This window comes from Solanum tuberosum, unplaced genomic scaffold (genome assembly GCF_000226075.1).
Source record: "Solanum tuberosum cultivar DM 1-3 516 R44 unplaced genomic scaffold, SolTub_3.0 scf00085, whole genome shotgun sequence".
Lineage (NCBI taxonomy): Eukaryota > Viridiplantae > Streptophyta > Magnoliopsida > Solanales > Solanaceae > Solanum > Solanum tuberosum.
In genome coordinates, this window is record NW_006239014.1 from 1,765,408 (window position 1) to 1,786,398 (window position 20,991).

The 20,991-nt window shown below is 33.7% G+C and overlaps 2 protein-coding genes across 4 annotated transcripts; both read right to left on the reverse strand.

Moving 5' to 3' along the window:
• Positions 1–3,183: 3,183 nt before the first annotated feature.
• On the reverse strand, positions 3,184–14,789 carry LOC102597625 (D-2-hydroxyglutarate dehydrogenase, mitochondrial). Of its 2 annotated transcripts, none has more exons than XM_006346919.2 (16): positions 14,620–14,789; positions 12,661–13,004; positions 12,450–12,551; positions 10,323–10,370; positions 9,999–10,069; positions 9,339–9,457; positions 8,938–9,033; positions 8,748–8,857; positions 8,581–8,661; positions 8,143–8,243; positions 6,922–7,030; positions 6,012–6,117; positions 5,561–5,646; positions 5,359–5,484; positions 4,545–4,641; positions 3,184–3,502 (listed from the first exon to the last, which is right to left on the reverse strand). In XM_006346919.2, exons 1-15 carry the CDS (start codon positions 14,723–14,725, stop codon positions 4,546–4,548), a joined length of 1,701 nt encoding a protein of 566 aa, XP_006346981.1. In that variant the 5' UTR covers positions 14,726–14,789; the 3' UTR covers positions 3,184–3,502; position 4,545. The 2 variants fall into 2 exon arrangements, with proteins under 2 accessions (XP_006346981.1, XP_015164107.1); XM_015308621.1 differs by lacking the exon at positions 3,184–3,502 and adding an exon at positions 4,399–4,456.
• Positions 14,790–16,151: 1,362 nt separating this feature from the next.
• LOC102598150 (protein RTE1-HOMOLOG) lies at positions 16,152–19,689 on the reverse strand. 2 transcript variants are annotated; one of them, XM_015308622.1, is made up of 4 exons: positions 19,586–19,680; positions 19,026–19,126; positions 16,901–17,187; positions 16,152–16,660 (listed from the first exon to the last, which is right to left on the reverse strand). In XM_015308622.1, the coding sequence occupies exons 3-4, from the start codon at positions 17,168–17,170 to the stop codon at positions 16,235–16,237; spliced, it is 696 nt and encodes a 231-aa protein (XP_015164108.1). In that variant the 5' UTR covers positions 17,171–17,187; positions 19,026–19,126; positions 19,586–19,680; the 3' UTR covers positions 16,152–16,234. The 2 variants fall into 2 exon arrangements, with proteins under 2 accessions (XP_015164108.1, XP_006346982.1); XM_006346920.2 differs by lacking the exon at positions 19,026–19,126 and having other exon boundaries at positions 19,586–19,689.
• Between the last annotated feature and the right edge of the window lie 1,302 nt (positions 19,690–20,991).

Here is a 20,991-nt window from a genome sequence, read left to right on the forward strand (position 1 = left end):
AATACCGGTAAAACCACTTTGTAAATGCATTGATTTTACCACCATTTTGAGAAAAGTATGGTTATGCTCTTTTTAATCTTAAAACTGATTTTTACGAGAGTCCTACTACCTTTAAAACTGATAAGTGGGACTTTTCAGATAAAGATGCATCGAGGATGGAGCTAAGTTTAGTGGTTCAATAATCGATGGTTGAATTAAAAATTGGGTGTTCATCTTGGCGAGTATAGTTCTAGCCGCAACCTATTTGATAGTAATAGAGGTTTTTGTTTGAGAATTATATTTTTAGAGAGGTTTTTTGTATCAAGACATAGATTTTGGAAAGGAGATGCAAGCTATTGGACATTACGTGAAGAAGACGTAGCAAATTTATTCTGTCAGATATTCAAGCCAAGAGGGAGTTTTGTTGGGTATTCGCCCTGAGTTTTCACCATAAATAGGTTTCTCCATATTTGACTAGTTCTTTTCTTGTAGGAAAATATTTAGGACTCTAGAAATAGAGGTTTGTTCCTTCTAACTTAATCATTCACAATGTAGTCCTAGGGGCTTTAAGAGTTTTGGTTAGGGGCAATTTGTGGAACACAAGTTATATGTTATCACTTGTGTGAACTTCTTTGTATTTCGAGTGAATTGGTGAGGTTATTTCTCTCTAGTTTTTGTACTCTCATATTTATACAGTGGATTGCTCATCTCCTTTGTGGACGTAGGTCAATTGACCGAACCACGTTATATCTTTGTGTCTTATGGTATATTTCTCATTTGTCTTCTTAGTCATAGTCTTTCGAAGTTTACTTTGCTAGCTTCTGCATGACACCGAATTATTTCGATCATAACAAGACCTTATAATGATTAAGTTGTGTGGAAAAAGGTTTTTGTTCCAGAACAAAAAATCCAAAACAAACATGAAATAAAGTTCTTTTAAATAACATATATAAATAGTTATGACCAACCAAAGTATTTTAAACAAGTAGAGCATATTAAGCAATGATGATGTTATATATCATAAGATTCAATGCCGCCAGTTGTCTCAATCAGAACATAAAAGTAATATGAAAACTCCATGTATGGAGGTTAAGTCAAGTTGTATTGAATATGATCACTGATACATTGAATCTGTACATGTATGCCTTTTATACTAGTCTAATAGTCCAAAGATACAAAATATCTAAAATTAACTTTGTAACTAACTCATGTCACCTCAACATTCTGTTAACTAACTACACTTATGACTTAACTAAATCAACCATACATATTGTTAACTCTTTACACTAGTTAACACTCCCCCACAAGCTTATGGTTGGCAAGCATTTTTCATCCCAAGTCTACTCAGTAACAGACTATGTTGTGCTTGTCCCAGACTCTTAGTAAGTAGATCAGCAAGTTGATGTTTGGTGTTGACATGCTCAGATTGCAACATCCTTTGACAAAGCCTTTCTCTAACAAAGTGATAGTCAATGTCTATATGTTTTGATCTTTCATTGAAGATAGAGTTGGTAGCTATCTGAATAGCTTTCATGCTGTCACATATTGTTTTGACTGGAAAAGTTACACTAACCCCCAGCTCTTTGTATAGACATATTATCCAGGTTACTTCAGTTGCAAATGCAGTCATACTTTTGAATTCTGCCTCCGCTGAGCTTCTTGATACTATCCTTACTTCTTAGACTTCCAAGAAAATAGTCTTCCTACAAACTTCACCAGATAACCTGTAACCGACTTTTTCTGGTTTCTAGACATGCACCATAATATGAGTCACAATAAGCTGTGAGTTGTGCAGTCTTTTCTGCTGGAATTAATAATCCTAGGACGAGAGCTTCCTTGATGTACCTTAATGCTCTCAGTGTTGCCTCCATATGTGATTGTTTAGGACAATGCATGAATTGGCTCAGTACTTGAGCAGTGAAGGCAAGGTCTAGTATGGTCATAGTTATGTAGAGAAGCTTCCCTAGGTACGTATATACAGGAGTTTCAATTAAATTCATTTATCGTAATATATGAATGGTTGAATTCCGCTAACATACGACAAGTTTGTGGTGTACACTGTACAGTGCTAAAGGTTACTCAGAATTTGCTTAAGGTTACAAAATCAAATCTTCAGTGTGACGTTCTTGCTTGTTTTTAGTCCTTTTATTAGAATTTCTTATTCCGTCATTAATTCATGTATGCAGGGCTGGAGCTAGGGCTCATCTGAAACCCTTCGTTTGAAAAAATACACTATATATTTAAATATATAAAATTAATATTTATAGTAAATATTAAATTATCTTGATTTATCGTATGTTTACTTTTTTTTATATTTTGAATTCTTTATTGATTCCACCATTAGTGGTAGGGTTAGTATGCAGAGAAATATATTACATTGATATGGTTCCAGTGTCTCATTCTTGGTGCTCCTTAGCTAATATTCAAAAATAAGGTGTACATAGTTTCATGGCATTACTAATACTACCTAACAAGACATACTTCCCTACATATATATTAATATTATTTCTATTTTCAAACAGTTATATATATTATCACTTTAAATATTTCATATCATATATTTTAAAAGATATAATTAGATACACAAACCTCTTAAAAAAAAACTAGGATTAATTAATTATTTTTATATTTAAAAATCAAAATTAATGGTCCAAATATCTTTCTCTCTCATCAACCCCGATATATACGTCATGTATATGGTCATACAATTCATTTTACATATCTTAATTTTTATTTCATATATTTAATATGTTTCTTTCAATGTATCTGTATTTGATTATTTCATGTATCTAAGCATGTTTTTATATGTATTCTACAGATGTTTAATATATATGTATCTAATATGATAAATAGTGTATCTGAAATTGTCAAAAATTATATATTCTTAGCAAAAAATTGATAAATTACAATGCATCTAACTTAAAACTCACATCAACGAATTTAGAGAATTAACAGTGTATCTAACAGTTCCTATCAATTATATGAGCTACTACCATTCCCATGTATATGAACAACAAAAACAGAAGTGTATCTGACAAAACAAAATGTATCTTATTATAAATAAAACTTAGAAACGATAATCAACAACATATCTAACAAGATAGATAGTGTATCTGAAATATTAAATAGTTGCTTACTATCATGTATCTATAAGAATTGTCGGTTTAAAAAGTTAAATAATGTTCCATGCATAAACTAATTGTATATAAGATTAATCAAAACTTGTATTACAGAGAAAAAAAATAATCCTTGATGAGTACAAAAGGACCCATAAACAAAATGGACCAAACGAAAAGAAAGAGAAAAGTGAAAAACTCAGACAAACATGGAGAAAAATCTGGAGAAATGAAAAAATTATCCCATCTTGGTCCACCGGAATTTTCTCTCCTTGTTGGTTCCTTTCAACCACAGAAACTCGAAAACAAATCCCATGGCGTTGAGCCTACCTCGGAAATTCAAGAATGTTTCTTCTAGCATTTGAGATTAAGCTTGCTCCCATGGCACTCCACAATTCTCAAACTTGCTGCCAAGAAGATTGAAGTTTTCAATTAGAGAATTATTGTGGTTTTAGGATTTCATTATTTTAGGAAGATTTGTTAGAATTGATATGCTACCATCTGCAAATCAGTTAAGAGTAATAATTAACCCTACGGAAATCAGTTACACACATTTAATTCAAAATTATTAAAATATGTATCTCTTTAATTCAAACCGTCGGATACATGTATCTATTGGACAAAACATGGTATATGATTTAATTATCTTGAATCCTAGTAATTAAGTCCTAAACTATGGAGCGTAATTATGTAAAACAGTAGCTAAGTAGACTAATTAAGTTTAATCTTTTGCTATTTATGAAATTTATCTCTATTAAAATTATACTCCATATCTTGGGAAGAGGAATTAGATTATATTTACTAACTAATTACTCTAAAACATTGAATTGAATGACTTGTGAGATTTATTTAAATGATTTTCACCAAATAAAATTGATTTTTTGTTAGTATTTTTTTATTAAGTGATAAGTTAGCAGTCGATGCAATCCACTTCGAATGGCAAAAAGGCTATTATGTGGTCACATTTCTTTTCACCAAATTGTATGTGATCAAAAGTCTAAGAGCCCGTTTAGATTGGTTTTAAAAGTAGCTTTTAAATGAGAAAATAAAAAGTCACATTTAAATTACTTTTAAGTCCTTAATTTTCCAACTCAATCCCATAACCTGCATATACTTTACTTCTGTCTTCAATGGAAATTCTTCAATTATTTGGCAAGTTATGGCTTTATTCCATAAATTTATGTGTCATGACCCTTTCAGAAACAGAAAGATTGCCTGGACATCATGCTTCTATCACGAAAGAGTCATATCTTACTACTGCAATACAATGTATTGCAACGTTCGTCTGGAAGTAACACTTGCATTGAGAAACAATCAGACTCGTAATAGAAAAACTAAGGAGAGGTTCATTCTGTATAAATCTGAATAGTACGAGATATCAAGTTATTGTTTTATTCAGTGATACAAGTAGAGAGTACTAAAATTAGTATGGAAATCTGAACTAGTCACCTCAGCTTTTTGTAAAAAGAGAAGGCGGGAGAACTTTATATGGGTTCAGAATTCCATTAGGGTCCAGTAGCTTCTTAATGTTGGCCATCAGTTGCACCTGGGAAAAGAAATGCATCGGTTCAGCAATTTATGAAGGAGGATTTACCCACACATTGAGGGGAGAGGGGGAGGGGGAGGGGAAGGAAAATAATACATGTAGTATTTTCACCTTCTAGTTTTTCAATTTACAGTAAGCTATGCAGACTAAATCAGACAATTGACAACCGATACCAATATCCACATTCCGTTCTTTTATTGTATTATTTTGGTCTAGAACCTATTAGTATGTATAGTTGATGGCAGTATATTAAACATGCTGGCTAGATGGGTGTTTACAGAGATGTTTTACCAAGCTCATGTTATCTTCACTACGTGATGCTTTTGAGGGAGACAAGGGCTCGATGTCATTACACATAACAGTACACAATCATAGATGATTGTTTATCCCCATCCAGTCTTAACCTATGAAAAGAACTATTATTCATCACATCTCTTGAACTTAAGTCACATTATTCCAGAATGTCTACAAAGAAAATACTGAGGATTTACTGCATTTTGGGGGTAAATTCTCTTGGGCATCATGCAAAGAATATATATCTACATGAAATTTCAGTATTTCCTAACTAGTGATAATTCTTTTGGTGTTGAAAGAAATGAGAACTTTGTATATTGAGATGTGTCGACAATTGGTGCTTCCAAACACTACATCCTGAAAGAAGACTCAGTAGTACTGATGTCACTTTATTTAAATGATAACTAAAAGTACTGGTCTTACAGTTTCAGGTGACTTGGTGTAATGGATTTTATTGGCTTTCATCAGTCCAAGGCCATGTTCAGCACTAATACTCCCTTTGTGCTTAGAAGTCCATTCATAAACGAAAGGCTCAATCTGTGATAAAATCTGGAACCGACAGATCCAATTAATGGGATAATCAACTAATAAAATTTAGTGAGAAGCAAGAAGGCCAAGGCAGAACCTTATCATCATACTGAGGAGTTGAGATATTAAGATGTAAGTTTCCATCCCCAAGGTGACCATAAGCGACTACTTTTCCTGAAGCACCTGTAAAATTTCAATTAAAACAACATTAAATTCTGAGTTTGTTAGTTACTATTAACAGATGGCATGCCCCTAAAATTGTTGATTCAACAGAAATTGGAGAGATGGATAAAAATAAAGCATCAAATATGATAAATGGCATCTCTGAATGAGACATTCAAATTTAACTGTGCATTTACTTTTTCTGCAGGTAACTGAGTCATGATTTTTGAAAAGGAATTTATTTTTATTTTTTGGAATTGAGTCTGTGGGGAAAGCGAAAAACTGAGTCCTAATTAAGAAGAATTGATCCCATAAATAATCCAGACACACTAATAAGAATGAAATGGAACATGCTTTCAGCGAAGCAAGAATTTTGACATTCTTACCAAGCCGGACTCCCATTTCCTCAACAAGATCATACATCTTTTCAACTGGTATTGACAAATCATATTTATATACGCCTCCTGCCTTCATCAAAGCTTCAGGAATACCCTACAACATAAAGATTAACACCTTTATTTATCAAGACATGAACAGACTCGTACCACAAGAAAATGTGCACTTTTTTAACATAAATTTACAACAACAACAACAAATCCAATGTAATCCCGGGGTCTGGGGAGGGTGGTGCGTACACAGCCTTATCCATGGTTCTACCACATAATAGTAAGTGATAGGGCAAAGTTTTCATCAGTTATTCATTACTGAAGGAGATGCAGATATCTTGGTTCTTATCAAGTAAAACTTTCAAGATGACATATAGGTTTTGAGTCTTGACAATTTTATAAAAAGCAGGCGCAGCTACTATAAAATCTACAAATGGTAAGAGTTGAAAAAATGTGATTCAGATTCCAGACGAAAGTTAATAATAGTAACAGAGTTTCTAATAACAGAGATTTGTAAGGGACACAGAACTCCTTCACCCAAATTAAAGATGGAATTGTTTTTATTTATTGTGGAGATCACATAATATGCTCACTTGCGTAGGTGACTGGATGATATTTTTGGAAAACTATAATTTACTTCAGGGATCTTGAAGGTTCTATATGATATTCCATATCACATCTTCTATATGGTGGTTACCACTTTTGAACAGCCCTACTTTAGTGACGACGGAATATTTACTTATCAAATTATACATCCTTTCATTCTCTAAAAAAATATTTACTTATCAAAACTCTGAATAGTAGAATATCACAGGTTACAGATGCAAGCTTTTTTTTCTTTTTTTTTCTGAGAGAAAGAGATTACAAATGCAAGCTTATGAATACAGTTTGTCAAGTATAGAGTGATAACCTCACGAATATGCCAGCAAGAAGATGCCTGAGTTATATCTTGTGCAACAACTCCATCACTTATCAAGTCATTTTCCATTGAGTGAAGCAAGAAGGCATCTAGTTTCTCTCTGCATATGTCAATATAGCAGAATCCAACAAAGAATGAATTCAAGTTATCAATTTGTATACTGAATAAGCAAGAAATTAGCTAAGTCCAGAGGAAACTGAGAGTGCTACTGACATCCAATCAGCTTCATAAAGCAACTAAACATAAAGGATATCAATTCTCAAACGCTATATATTATTTACAATAGGTCACTCAAGCATGGCTTTACTTTGTATCCTTTCTATGTGATAGTCAGACTTAATAAAGTAACTAGCAAATCCATAGTTAAAACTTGACTAATCTCCTAATGAATAGCGAAACGCTAAATTCAGAAGTGAATTTTCATCGTAAAAATTAATAACTTTTCTTTCTAACTTCAACTCAAGTAACAAATAATATTTTCTTGGTAATTTTACCATTTCAAGCATTTCAAATTCTATAATTTTTTGATCAATGATTCTTGAAGTATATTGATTCTGATCATAAGAAGTCTATCCCGGCTGCTAATAGTTTAGGTTAGCTAATGAAGTGCGACCTACTGCCATCCTACAACCAGAGAATATAATAATCAGGTGAAAAAGTACAAAACAATCAACATGAAGAAACCAGAATTAGCAAGCATTCATGAGTGAATATTGGAAAAGCTCAACGTAGCTTTACTTTATTGATTAATATGAGATAAGGGATAAAATGTGGCTGAGTTCTTTCCAGACTCACGAGTGGATTTACAAAATGGTAAGCAAGACACAAATGGCTTACAACCCAGCATATGGTGCAAACAATGAAAAGGCATTCTAAAATATTGTTCAGTCAACTAGTGGTTTGAAAGTAAACTAAGCCAAAGTCCTCCGATATATAGACATTCATGATACATTTGAAATCTGAAAACAAAGGCACGGTATAATATCCATTGGCTCGCCTCTATACTCTGAGAGGCACAGGAAGAAACATGGACCCTTACGAGGATTAAGTTGGGTGAAAAGGTTATTGTTCCTCCGATTTTTCCAGAACAAAAAATCCAAAACAAACATGACCTAAAGTTCTTTCAAATAAAGGATATAAATAATTATGAGCAACCAAAGTTTAACGACGTATTTTAAACAAGTAGAGCATATTAAGCAATGAGGATGTTACCTATCATAAGATTCACTGCTGCCAGTTGTCTCAATCAGAACATAAAAGTCATGCATTGAGGAAGGAAATGGATTACGGACACCTTCTAGATGTTTCAGGACCTGCTCCACGTAACATAATAGATAATGCTGCATTAATATACTGCAAGAGAGTGACCTATAACATTTATAATAGTCGTCAAAATAACTTGAATCTCCAACTTAAAATAACAGTCTAAGCACAAAGTTGACAGGTAAGGAACGATGGCTAACTATGCAGCACCTGCAAGCTTACCATGCAATTTTGAATAACAGACGAAGTAACAATGCAGTAGTTACCATTCATCAAGTATAATAACCTACATAAAGCAACTCAAATAGAACAGGAAAAAGAACTTGGCATTCCCAGATGATATCGTCAGGTGAGACTTGATGGATTAAAAAGACACATAAAGCTCACCAGATCCATTGCGCCATGATCAAGGAATTCAAATGCAGAAAGAATTTCCCCAAGTTTCCTCTTTGCCTCTAACAAAAGTTTCTGATGGAAAACAGAATTTTCAGCAAGTTATCATTCCAAGCAACTTCATAGTTGTATCATACTTCAGAGGGTAGAACCATTATTACCAGGCAGCTTGCATAATCTTTACAAGCAAGAAAGCACACATTTACAGAGGACAACTTTGGAGGAGTAAGAATGGAAACCTTCGTTACAATACCCAAGGATCCTTCACTCCCTATGCCATGTAATAAAATAAAATGTTTATCACAATGTAAAACAACTTCTGTTGACATAGAATAAATAATATGATCTTGCCTATAAATAAATGTTTCAAGTCATATCCAGTGTTATCTTTTCGTAAAGTGCCGAGCATATCAAGCACCGTTCCATTTGCTAAAACCACTTCAAGACCTGAATAGATGAAAGTACATTTGAGAACTCATACAGAAGGATGGACGTCACTTATATGTTTTTTTAGAACAACATTACTTTTATGTTTTTCAAGGACAGAAAGATCTTGAAAGGCTCATACATAGCCTTGTCCTCAAACGAATGTGACAAAATGGATCCCAAGTTTATCTAACAAATCTAAGAGATGGAACATAATTTTCATTATTGGCTAAATCTTTCATCAGCCTCATTAACAGACTCACAGATTGATTTAGTTCAACAACTTCGACTCAGAAGTTCCATAACATAGCACAATCAGATCTTACCAAGAACACTGCCATGCAGTGAACCATAGCGGAGAAGTCGCAAACCACCAGCATTAGTTGAGATGTTTCCACCAATTTGGCAGCTTCCTTTAGCACCTAAATCTAGTGGCATAACAAACCTAAGACAGAATGTGATTGACATTGATTTCATAGGGAAAAAGAATAAAAAAGAACTTATTCAGTGGCATCAAAAGCGCTAATAAGAAGTACCCAGAATAAGTTTATAAATAGAAACGAACTAGACAGAAGATAGATGTAAGAAACAGGACAGAATTCTCAATGCTGTTTCTTTCTATTGTCATGATATTAAAATAAGATGATAACAGAGTTTGGAAAAGATCAATCTACGAATTCGCAGATGGTAATATTAAACTGAAACACCTTGCTATTACATGGTAAGAATGTTTAGAATAGAGTCACTCTGATGGATAACACTATGGAGTTTATATGCCAATTAAATAGAGAAAGAAACATTCTTTGGTCAGAAAGTTGCAAATATATGACAATAAAGTATTCAAAGGTATTCCACTGTTTCTAGATTAAAACCTAAAAAATTGCACAAGCAGAATTATCCAAAAAAAGAAAAAAAAAAAAAAAAAAAACTATCTATGACATGATTCATATAGTAATCATAAAAGGTCTCAAGTAAGAAAAAATTACCCTTGGTTATCAAGAAAAGCGATGAGGTTTTCTAAAATGCATCCTGCCTCACAAACCAATATGCCACTAACCTACAAAAAGATGTAAAGGAGGACAACTTATTCTATCTGCATAGACTTTATGCATTCGTAAAGAACTCTTTCCTTCATCAAGTTTAAATCTGACAAGAATAAAGAATTGAAGATAGATCAGTAGAGTTACTTTTATCTTGTCAATGACATCTTTTTCTTTACGCTGAAATAATATTTATATCCCCCTGCAAAAGCAAGGGTTCATGTAGTATTTACACTCACCAGCACATTTTCAGAATAAACTTACTCTTACCTTGTCAAAAGAAATGATTTTATTCATATGACTGATACTGACAATCACCTGGACATTTTCAAAATAAAGAAAGAATACATCAGTAATCAGTTAAGAGAAGAATTATAAGACCAGCCAACATATTTATGTCAGAGAATTTTCAAACATTCACAGCAAAGAACATATCCAGCAGCAAAAACACTAGTCACATCAATCAGTCTATCAACTACTCCTCAATCCCAGACTAATTGTGGTCGGCTATATAAATCATCTATATCTGTTTCACATTTCTTATCCCAGAAAAAAAATACAGTAGCAATAATATTGATGTTTAAAATGACTAGAAGTTCAGAAAACATGGATAATGTTTGATAGATGTTGATTACTACTAATTGTAGCTTGACGAGTATCAGTGATTAGCTCATGTGTGAGACATAGAAATCTAAACTGATTGGTTTGAAAAGAAAAACAAGTTCAATATCTCTACAATGAGTTAGGAGGAAGTTCTGGCTTGGTTCTAAGCTGTTAAATTGAGAAAAAAGACTTGCATTACCACAGTTTTGAAGTTTAAACTCTCCTCACAGTGCAATTGTTTATAGAGTCAAGAAAACATTCAGCAGTTTTCTTGTCAGTGTTTACATTTCAAGCAGCCCAATGAACAATGCAATAATGCCGCCGCAGATCCTTCCCACTTCCGAAAGAGAGGAAAGTGGAAATAAGGGTTTAAGCAGCATCAGAGTGAAGTTGTAAGAACATCGATAAGAGAGTCACTGAAACATGAGTGTATTCCTCCTAGGTGAAGCTTTAAAGTAAAATGAGATCCGTTTGCCCCCCTCTTACCATTCTAACAGAAGATGGTTTAAGAAACATGATGCAGCAATAGTTATGTTTACTTCACATGATTAGGCAATTATCAGAAAACTTCATTCCTATAGGTAATTAGCAAAATTAAGGTTTGGCCCTTCCGAATAGGACACACTGGTATCAGAAATGTCAAATTTAATGACCCAATTATTACCCTTTGTCCTTTGGACAGTTCAGTGACAATTTGTTTGAATGGATTCGGCATGACTTCAACCAAAATTTGATCCCAAAAACTTCTACAAGTATTTTATTGTGCCAACTATTCTGAATTATTAAGTCTTCATGTATACTTTAAATGAAAGTACTCTTATCATTATGATTTTGGGAGCCTTAAACTATGCAATGAAACATTAAAACATACCCTGGTAAACTATGTTTAAAGGTTTTTCGCTACTTGTGCTCTCACTCTGATTTTACAAACTAAGACAATCGATCTATGAAATAGCATTTTCTTATTAAGTTGGCTTTAATGAAACTAATTGTTTGCCTGTTTTAAGATCCAAATCAACAACATCTATACCAGGTAATTAACAGTGTTGTTGAAGGTGAAAAGTTTTGAGTCTGTTAGGGCTTTAAGCTCAAAGCGCAACTAAACTGTGGACGTTATTAAAGGAAACCGCGAAGAAGAACAAAAATTATGTATGTAATGCAAGAAAAAATAACTATAGTAATGCAAGAAAAAATAACTATAATCACAGTAAATAATAATTATATGAACAAAGTAGTTGAAACATACTATAATTAAAATATTAAATGGAATAGATGAAGTTGAAAAAAAAAATCAAAATTTCAATTAGATGAAAAATGCAGTTTTAAGATTTTTATTCCATTTAGGTTAAATTTTCTTATATTAAATCTATAAACTCCTTTTCCTAAATAAGTACCAAATTTATTCATACCATTTTCTTAACAATTAAAATCTCTTCTCCAATTATATTTATTTTTTAGTGCCAACCCCTCTTCAAGATAGCATGGTTAATGAAGCGCACACCTTCATGCCTTGAAACCAACATTGAATGCCAGTTAAGCGGGCGAAGTGCACTAGGTAAGCGTCACCTATCTTCAGATCTTAAATGCGCCGCAAATGAGCCTTAAAGAACAGTGGTAAACAACCAAATAGAAGAAGATATAATACAATGTGACGGCAGCCTATCATTCTATAATTAATATGACTAATGGAAAACAAACTAACAATCTCTACTTGGACATACGACATTCATGGTACTGTATCCATCTACCCATAATTAAATTATCAGTGGTCATCAAGTAATCAAGAATTCCTACCTCATCAAAAGCAGGAACACTTCCTCCCACAAGACCTGTATTCCCCCCTTGTGGAACAACAGCCAGGCACCTGGAATTGCAATATTTAAGAATCTGAGATACCTGTAGAACCAAAGTCAAAGAAACACAAATGGGAAACCAAAAGGTGTAGATATTAGTATCGATTATCAATAAGGAGCAAAAGATTTGTGAAGAGACGTGACATTTCAACCTCCTCTGCTGTCCGAGGTTGGAGCATAAGTTTACTGGTGCCCTTGTATTTCCTCATCCAATCCGTGTTCACAGCATCGAGTGTCTCTTCATCTTGAACCACCCCTCTTTCCCCTAATATATTTTTGAAATAGCTCAAGTCTTCTGAACTAATTGTTGAAAAATCTGGTCTTCTTTGAATAATGGTGGCCTGAGAAGCAAAACATCTATACTGGCTTCTGCATCTGTTCCATGGATTCGTACCCAGAGATACCGGGAGATGTTTAAATGTTTGAAATTCTTGTTGATAATTACCAATATAAGGTTTTACCAACTCAGAAGGTTGGCTACAATGATACCTTGAACCTACAAACCATGAAAATGAAGATTCTCAGTTTGCTCATCAGAGTATCTTTTAGAATACACATACAATTAGTTCCACTTGGGTTCATTTTCAACTAAACCTTAATATAATGCCACTTCATTCATTGAACCTGAGGTTTTATCAGAACAAACTCAGTAGATAACAACCGGAGTTCTACCTCAGTGATTTTTTATTCAATCAGTAACCCCAAAACCATGTGACTAATTTTTTTTGTTGTCAAAAATCAAGACAAAATGAGAACGGTTCAATCAAGCATCCTCATCCTCAAGTAACAAAAGTCGAAAAATTGCAGGCTCTGAATCAGAGCAGCTCCGATGCAATCATCAAATAATTACGTCTCAGTCCCAAATTAATTGAGTCAACTATCAGACTGTTTGGTACAGGGGATAAGGCGGATCCAGGATTTGACATTTGGGGATTCCAACAACGACCTCAAGTTAATATACAATGATAGTTGCATTCACAATGAAATATTCATTTGATTTCTTAATATATACAAGGTCAGTGCAAAAATTAAGCTCTAGATAAGCCACTTACGAGGGAAGTCAAGTGGAGGTCATTTTTCGAGGAAAATATTTTCCATCAAAATGGAAAAAGTGACTTCCCTCCCTTATAGATGGAAGTGTATTTTTGTCACAACTATCTACACTTTTAACTACATTTTACTTACTCCAACTAAAACTTGGACACCATCTAAGTTGCTCGGACTGGGGTGCGGGTGTCCGATATAGGTGGATCTAGAAGTTGGATCCTTCATGATCTAAATATTAAGATTTGGGGTTAGGATACAGGTGCGGAGATTCAGCTAAAATAATTCAAATATCTAAAATTAGAGTTATATGTCTAAATTATGAGACATACTTACAAGGTGTTCCAAGGAGAAAATATTGATTAAGACGAGAATTCCAGAAGGGTATAAAAGGAAAAGGACTATCATAAAAATTTCTATATACAAGCTATTCCATTTTCTTCAATCCCCTGAGATTTTGTTTTGACTTCATAAATCATAGGTATTTATCCCGATTTCTCAAGTCGATTATAGTCAAAGTACCCAAAATCGGTCAACCAAATCCAGAATGGATCTCACACACGTCATGTCAACATGGGTCAGGGGTGCGGTAGCGAAAGTGAAGAGTCCGAGCAACTTAGGACATTATTGCAATAACACGGATGTGGCATGCTCACTGACCATGTTACTGACATATTTTGTCTAAACACTCTCCGCTTCGGTAATATCACTCCCTTCATCCCAATTTATGTGGACCTTTCGAGTTTTGAGAGTCAAACAAGTTTTTTTTCGACCGCAATTTTCCAGAAAAATGACTTGTGTCCTACCAAGCACAGTCTATATGAATCCATTCCATAAAATACAGTTCAATTTCGCTATTATTTTACCTGATCGTCAATTTAGCTTAACTCACTCGTTTTACCATAATCCACCTCATTTATCCGGACTTGGGAGTTTCTAATGCTATGAGAAACTCTCAGGATTGCTAAAATTATAGAACAAAGCATAAATTTAACTGAGATGAAATGCAATAATAGAGCAAAGCATTGTATGTAACTGAGAGAAAAATTGGTTAGCAATAGCTGTACCTGAGAGGCAAAATGGCTTAGAATTGTGAAAATTAGGGCTCAATCGGCAATGAAAAAAGTGTTTGCACTGTGTAAGTAAACGGTAGGTCGATTTCCAGTCCTCCATTTCTGCAACTGCCTTCACTCTTCTGCTTCCATAATTAATGAAACACTAATCATTTTGCTCCCTTTTTACTTGTACAATTATTCTTTTTATTTGTTAATTTTTTTTTACGAACCATGAAAAAACATTTTTTTTTTACTTATTATATTTTTAATTTAGTAATTGTTATAAAATGAAGTATTAGAAATTAAATAACAAAGAAATGGAGAGAAAGAGCAGTAATGTTTTTCTTCCAATCTTTCAATGCATTTATGTCTACATATAAAATGAGTAAATATAGAATGTAAAAGTATATCTCTAATCCTTCAAAGAGTCATGAATGAGATCTCCCAAGTCACGAAAAAAATCTCCCAAGTCATGAGTGTGGATTTGCTACATGGCATCCACATTTCATTATTTACAACAGTAATATAAAATTAATATCTTTAAAATATATCACTACAAAAAAAGTGTGAATTACATGGGGATTTTCCTGGAGATTTTTATGAAAATTCATAGGAAACTTATTTTCTTGTAAATTTTCATACTAATCCCCAGGAAAATTTCCATGTAATTCACACTTTTTTTATAGTATATAGTGAATAACGCTATTTGAAATTATATCAATTAATAAGAATAAAATAATAAATTCACTATAATAATTAATACTTTATTAATAGGTGTGCTGACCAATAAAAAGGACTAACAGAATAGTATTAGTTGCTACCAAAATTTCAATTAAAATAAGAAAATGCTTCCACTAATAATTTTAAATTTAGAGTTTTGGTATCGTATTCTGATTTATATCAATTTTCCTAACGTGTCAACTGTCAAGTATATCTATTTGTGCACGTAGCTCCATGTTAGATTCTCATACTTATCTGATTTCGTACCTTATCAATATCATATAATTATAATTATATAAATTCTCAAATGATCCCAATTTGATGATTTATTCATTATTAATTTTATCAAAACCAAAAATAAATCTCTCGTCAATATCAACTCATTTCCCTGTGAGAATGCTTCTTGGAAGCTCTACCGTGATGCCACATTGACTATATGATAAACAATTAAGTAAAAAAAATATTAACAGAATTCTAGATTAAAATCACCACAAAATTTGCAATTTTTACATCTATTCCACCAAGGTTGTGGTGGAATGGTAACTCCTTCATCCTTGACTGAAAGGTGTCGGGTTCGAGTCACCTTGGGTACGGAGTCGTCTTTGTTAGGGAGCACTTTACCCCTAAATGTGAGACTTTCCGACGCAAATCCGGATTTAGTCAGGCTCCAATGTGGGTACCTAACACGGGGTGGGAAACAAAAAAAAAAAAGGCAGCTTTTCCAACTATCTTTGACACATACAGAACTTGAAGTAACCAGCACTATGTTATTTGCAGTGTTTTAAAAGGCATGCGCATGGGGTGAGACGTTTTAGGCCAGTATATTAACTAAAAAAAGAAGTTACTTGCATCATGTCCAAAATTACAAGTGTTAGACTATAGGAATCAAATAATCTCGAGCGACTGACTACACATGGATCAACTTCTTGAAAAAGTATGTGCCAAGGAGAAACCAACCAATAAGAACAAACATGAAAATCAACAGGTAAGTAAGGAAAGTCCCTCCTCCAAAGATTAGTCCAAATCCAAGCACAACGAGAGGCGGTAAATAGGTTTTAACCATAGCTGTTTTATTTACCCAACGCCCCTTGAGAAAAATGAAAATGGCCAGGTTGACTACATTCCATCCACCAGCCTGAAACCCCAGCCTGTTCAAACCATTAGCTACAAAAGAGTGGCAGTTGCAAGTGAAAATGCTGTAAGATTGGTGTTGGAATTCTTGAATGCTCTTTCTTATGGCAGATTCCCATGTGTCAACATTGCTTCCAGATTCATCATGGTTCTCGACATATTCACCAGTAGGTTCAGCTGAATAAGGAGAAAGGCAGCAGCACTGTCGGCCATAAAAGCGATGAAAACAAAGTAAAGATGCATTAGGATTTAGGACGGACCAACCAACCAAATAGCAAAATCAATGAATCCTACTCAATCACATAATAAAAGTTACTAGATCTGCTTGGATGGAAAATCTGCAGGAAGAACCAAGAGCAAGGGCACAACAAGCCAGTGACAACTTGATTAGAGTAAGGAAGTCCTTAACAGAAACAAACCCAGTTAGAACCAGCAGACATACCTGCTCTCTGCTTACTTGGAAATAGCGAGTTGGTGCCCCAAATGTAAAATTGTCAACAGAAACAAAGTTTGGCCCTGCAAAGTCCAAGACCACGCCATCCTCCCTACAAATCCCTATATGCCCAATAAAGGGGATAAACCAAGACAGGACAGGAAGTGGTGACCATACAATGCAGCACGGAAAGCGGTCTCTTTTTGGATCAATTAGCATTGGATTCGGATAATTTTCTTCAATCATCAGAGTATGATCTGGATCTACTTCAGGAACCATGACCAGAGCATAAATAACTAGCATAAGAACAAAACATCCAAAATTATTATGATTCATATACGATTGCGATAGTGTATGTCCAGTTTCAACTTATGGTCTACACTATCCAAAATCATCTCCCACAGAAAAATTAGTTTCCTTCTCAAAAAACAAATCAACACTGGCTCAAGCCAGAAAAGAGAAACAGCTTCGACATTTCATAAGCTTAATAAATACATTTTCCCACATTCATAGCAACAAAGATGTAACATGCTCAAAAAGTTGGCTATGTTCAAGGAAGTCTTCAGCTAATTATCTCAAATAAGTCAAAACAGACTGCAAGGCATCACTAGCACTAGACTGAAGCACCAAATGAGTTCCCAATTCAGTTATTCCATTGTGCCCTCTTTTTGATGTAGCAAAGGTAAAAATGTAATACTGGTCTAGCTGGAACCTGATAAGAGAATGTGCACTAAGGCATTTACAGGGGCGGAGCTCTATAGAGCCAAGGGGGTTCAACTGAATCCTCTTTGTGGGAAAACTATACTGTGCAAATAGGGGCAAAACATTTTTTTGGGGGAATTATATAAATCTCCTTGACATAAGGCCTCAAACGGGGACATCTCAATGTCGGAATGATAATTGTTGTTGTATGCAAACTCCGTCAAAGGCAAAAATTGGTCCCAACGAGGCAACGACCACCCAAATCAATAACACATGCCCTCAACATATCCTCCAGAACCTGAATAGTCTGCTTGGTTATAATTCATATTAGAGGGTGGATTGGTGTTTATGGAAAGCTTCTTCTTTGTCCCTACAGCCATGAGAGCTTATGTATTTGACACTGTTTATGGCTTTATGCTACTTCTTATGTTGTTATGTATGTGTCTTTAAATTGTGCAATATAATTGAATACCTCTCGTGCCTTCCTATATACAGTAAGCTGCTAATATTTTTTAATTCTATGTTTGGCTTTATTTCTTTACTCATCTTGCTCTTTTTCTCTCATCTGGAAAGTTCAAGTTTCAATGTTCAATGGTCTTCTCGGTTGGCATTACACAGTTCAGGTTAGCTAGTTTTGGTTCCTGGATATGGAGACATGGGGTAGGAAGTTGGTTAACAGTGACAAGAGCATAACATCATACTTGAGAATAAGGAGCTGTAAAAAATGACATACACAGTAGAAAAATCTGGGGAACATGAAGAAGAAGCATCTGAAAGAAGGAGCAGGCCCACTAGAGATCATTCTCAAGTTCCAGTGAACAAGGAAAGGTGGATCTGGTTTTTAACTAACACTGTTTTCTTTTTTTGCAGGAATTATAACCAAGGTATATTCACTATCAATGTATGGTAATCTGCATCCTTGGATGCTCATTTCGTTGTATGGAAAGAAAGTAAAATATACACTTTAGAAAGGAGAGGAAAATAGACACCACAGGAACTTATGGTGCTTCGGTCGTACAAGGAAATCATACTGGTGAAACGTATAACAGCAGAAACTCATCAACAACACAGAACAGCAAGTACAATTACTCAGAACCATAAATGCACAGATGGATATACAAGTATAAATGTATAATCCATAGGACAATAGCTACTACCCAAAGACACTATGGAAAGTACTTGTCACACAGAAGAAATATATCAGTAAAAGGCCAGGCAAACATCAACAACAAACAGAAATCCATTTTGCAGGCAAGCAACACGATATCATTGAGCACTTAACAAGGAATAATAGAAACAAAATGGAAGAGATATTGAAACAGTATATACCAAATACCAAGAGACACAAACGGGAAAGGGATAGTTAACCCAACAGCAACTACACAAACAAAGCCCAATTTGGGGCTTATATAGTTAAGGTTGGAGAAATTACTGTCTACTCCCTTCTCCACCTACTCTACATGCTCTTTCTTCCAGCCGTCCAGCACAATCGAGTCTCTCTCACTGGAGCTCTTATGACTTATCCCCTCCCCTCTGTTAAATAAAATTGGCATCACGAAAGGATTTTAGTTCTGATTTGGCTGATATTAAGTTTGTGGAAACTGGAAACGATTACAATTCCAAGAATTCTTATTAAAAGGTTCACTGTTTGCTTCTTTGAGTACATTCCCCTAAACTGCAATCTGAGTTTAGTTGTTAAATCTTATAGAACTCAAATGGTTGGATCATTAATTTCTTAATATACGCCTATTTTGGGTATGAAGATACATAAAGTTAGCATCTCTATAGAAATTGGATTTTCATAGTTTTGCATTGAACAAGAGTTAGCTTTTGATTTTGAAAGGAAAAATTAAGTTAAATCCCTTAACCCTAAAACACATGAACTCAATCTCAATTTGCTGGAAAAAATAACTTCTAAATCGAAGAAGAAAGATCGTCATTCATCACACAGCTATGAAGCAGTTTTGGCGAAAAATTGAAGAAGAAGCTGACCTGCAAATTGGAAGAGAAGCCGAGAAGAACAAATTGAAGCTGAAAAGAGAAAAAGTAATAGGAGGAGGAACTCCTTATCGTGGGCTAATAAAACTGTGCGTTGGCACAACATGCAACAGATACTTGCAATGACTGAAACACCCTTTTAAAATGATTTTTAATGACACTTACTATTGGTTTTCATGTCTTAATTACTTCTATGTCCCTCGCACGCTGTTTCAATTTCAATTTGTGTGTATTACTTTTTCTTATAAATATATTTAAAAATTAATACTTCTTCTCGTTTTTTGATTATTTTCTAGTTTTGTACTTTTCATATGATATGTTTAAGAAATAAGATTACAAGATTCAGGACATTTTGATACATTTTTCTATATATCTTTAAGGTTAAAGGGTCTGAAAAATACTTTAATTTTGGCCAAAATTGTTGTTACGATACCAAATTTTATGAAGGACATTTTACCCCTTGCACTATTTAATAGTGTATTTTAAAGGTATATATGTGTCTACGTGGACACGATACTATTTATAATAATGATGCAATACTAGATATTTTATTTTTTATGTATTTTAATTTTTTAATGAAGTTTCTTCATCATAATATTTTGTTGAACTATAATTAAAAAATTAAAGATCCATGACTTACATCTTATATTCTTATGTTTTAATGCTTATGCAAGTCTATACTAAATAAAATGGCAACTTTTAGTTGAAAGGTTTGTGGTGAAGATCTAAGTAGGCTAAATAAAAATGCAAGTCATACATATCATTTTCATTTACTCTCATATGGTCCCAAAATTATCATATGATAAAAATGGCAACTTTTAGTTGAAAGGGTTCTTGTCGTATTGGACCAAGCCAATACTAGTAGATGTAGCTTTGGAATTACGGTTTCAATCCATCCTAATATTTTTATTTTTCTATATATAAAATACAGATATATACATGAAAATTTACAAAACTTCAATAATGTCATATTTAATTATTCAAAAGTATGATGAAAATTATTTTGAAGGAATATGCCTAGTTGAAAATTTTTAGAAGTAGAAATTTAAGTCATTGTAGCACTTAATGCCCTTCCAATGAATAATTATTTTTTTTAAATAATATTTAAAATCCATCAAATATTATCACATAGGGGTGTTCGCGGGTCGATTTAGATCGATTATTGGTCAAAATCAATTCAAATCAACTTAATCGGTTTTAAAATTATCAAAACCAAACCAAACCAAATATAATATACATTTATCGATTTGGTGGTTATCGGTTTTGGTTTGGTTTGGTTCGGTTATTCGATTATTAACCATACACAAAAATAAAAGAAATAATTCATTCAAAATGTGAAAAAAGTGACAACAATCCATTCAAAACGAAAAATAGTTAGAATGACTTAAATTACTGAACTT

Coding starts and splice junctions, on each gene's coding strand:
- LOC102598150 (XM_006346920.2), bottom strand. CDS start 17,170: ATGGTTCCTGAAGTAGATCCAGATCATACTCTGATGATTGAAGAAAAT. Junction 16,661..16,900: donor TCCAAGTAAGCAGAGAGCAG/GTATGTCTGCTG, acceptor TATGGCCGACAG/TGCTGCTGCCTTTCTCCTTA.
- LOC102597625 (XM_006346919.2), bottom strand. CDS start 14,725: ATGGAGGACTGGAAATCGACCTACCGTTTACTTACACAGTGCAAACAC. Junction 9,034..9,338: donor ACTGCATGGCAGTGTTCTTG/GTAAGATCTGAT, acceptor TCATCTATTCAG/GTCTTGAAGTGGTTTTAGCA. Junction 8,858..8,937: donor CTTGAAACATTTATTTATAG/GCAAGATCATAT, acceptor TACATGGCATAG/GGAGTGAAGGATCCTTGGGT.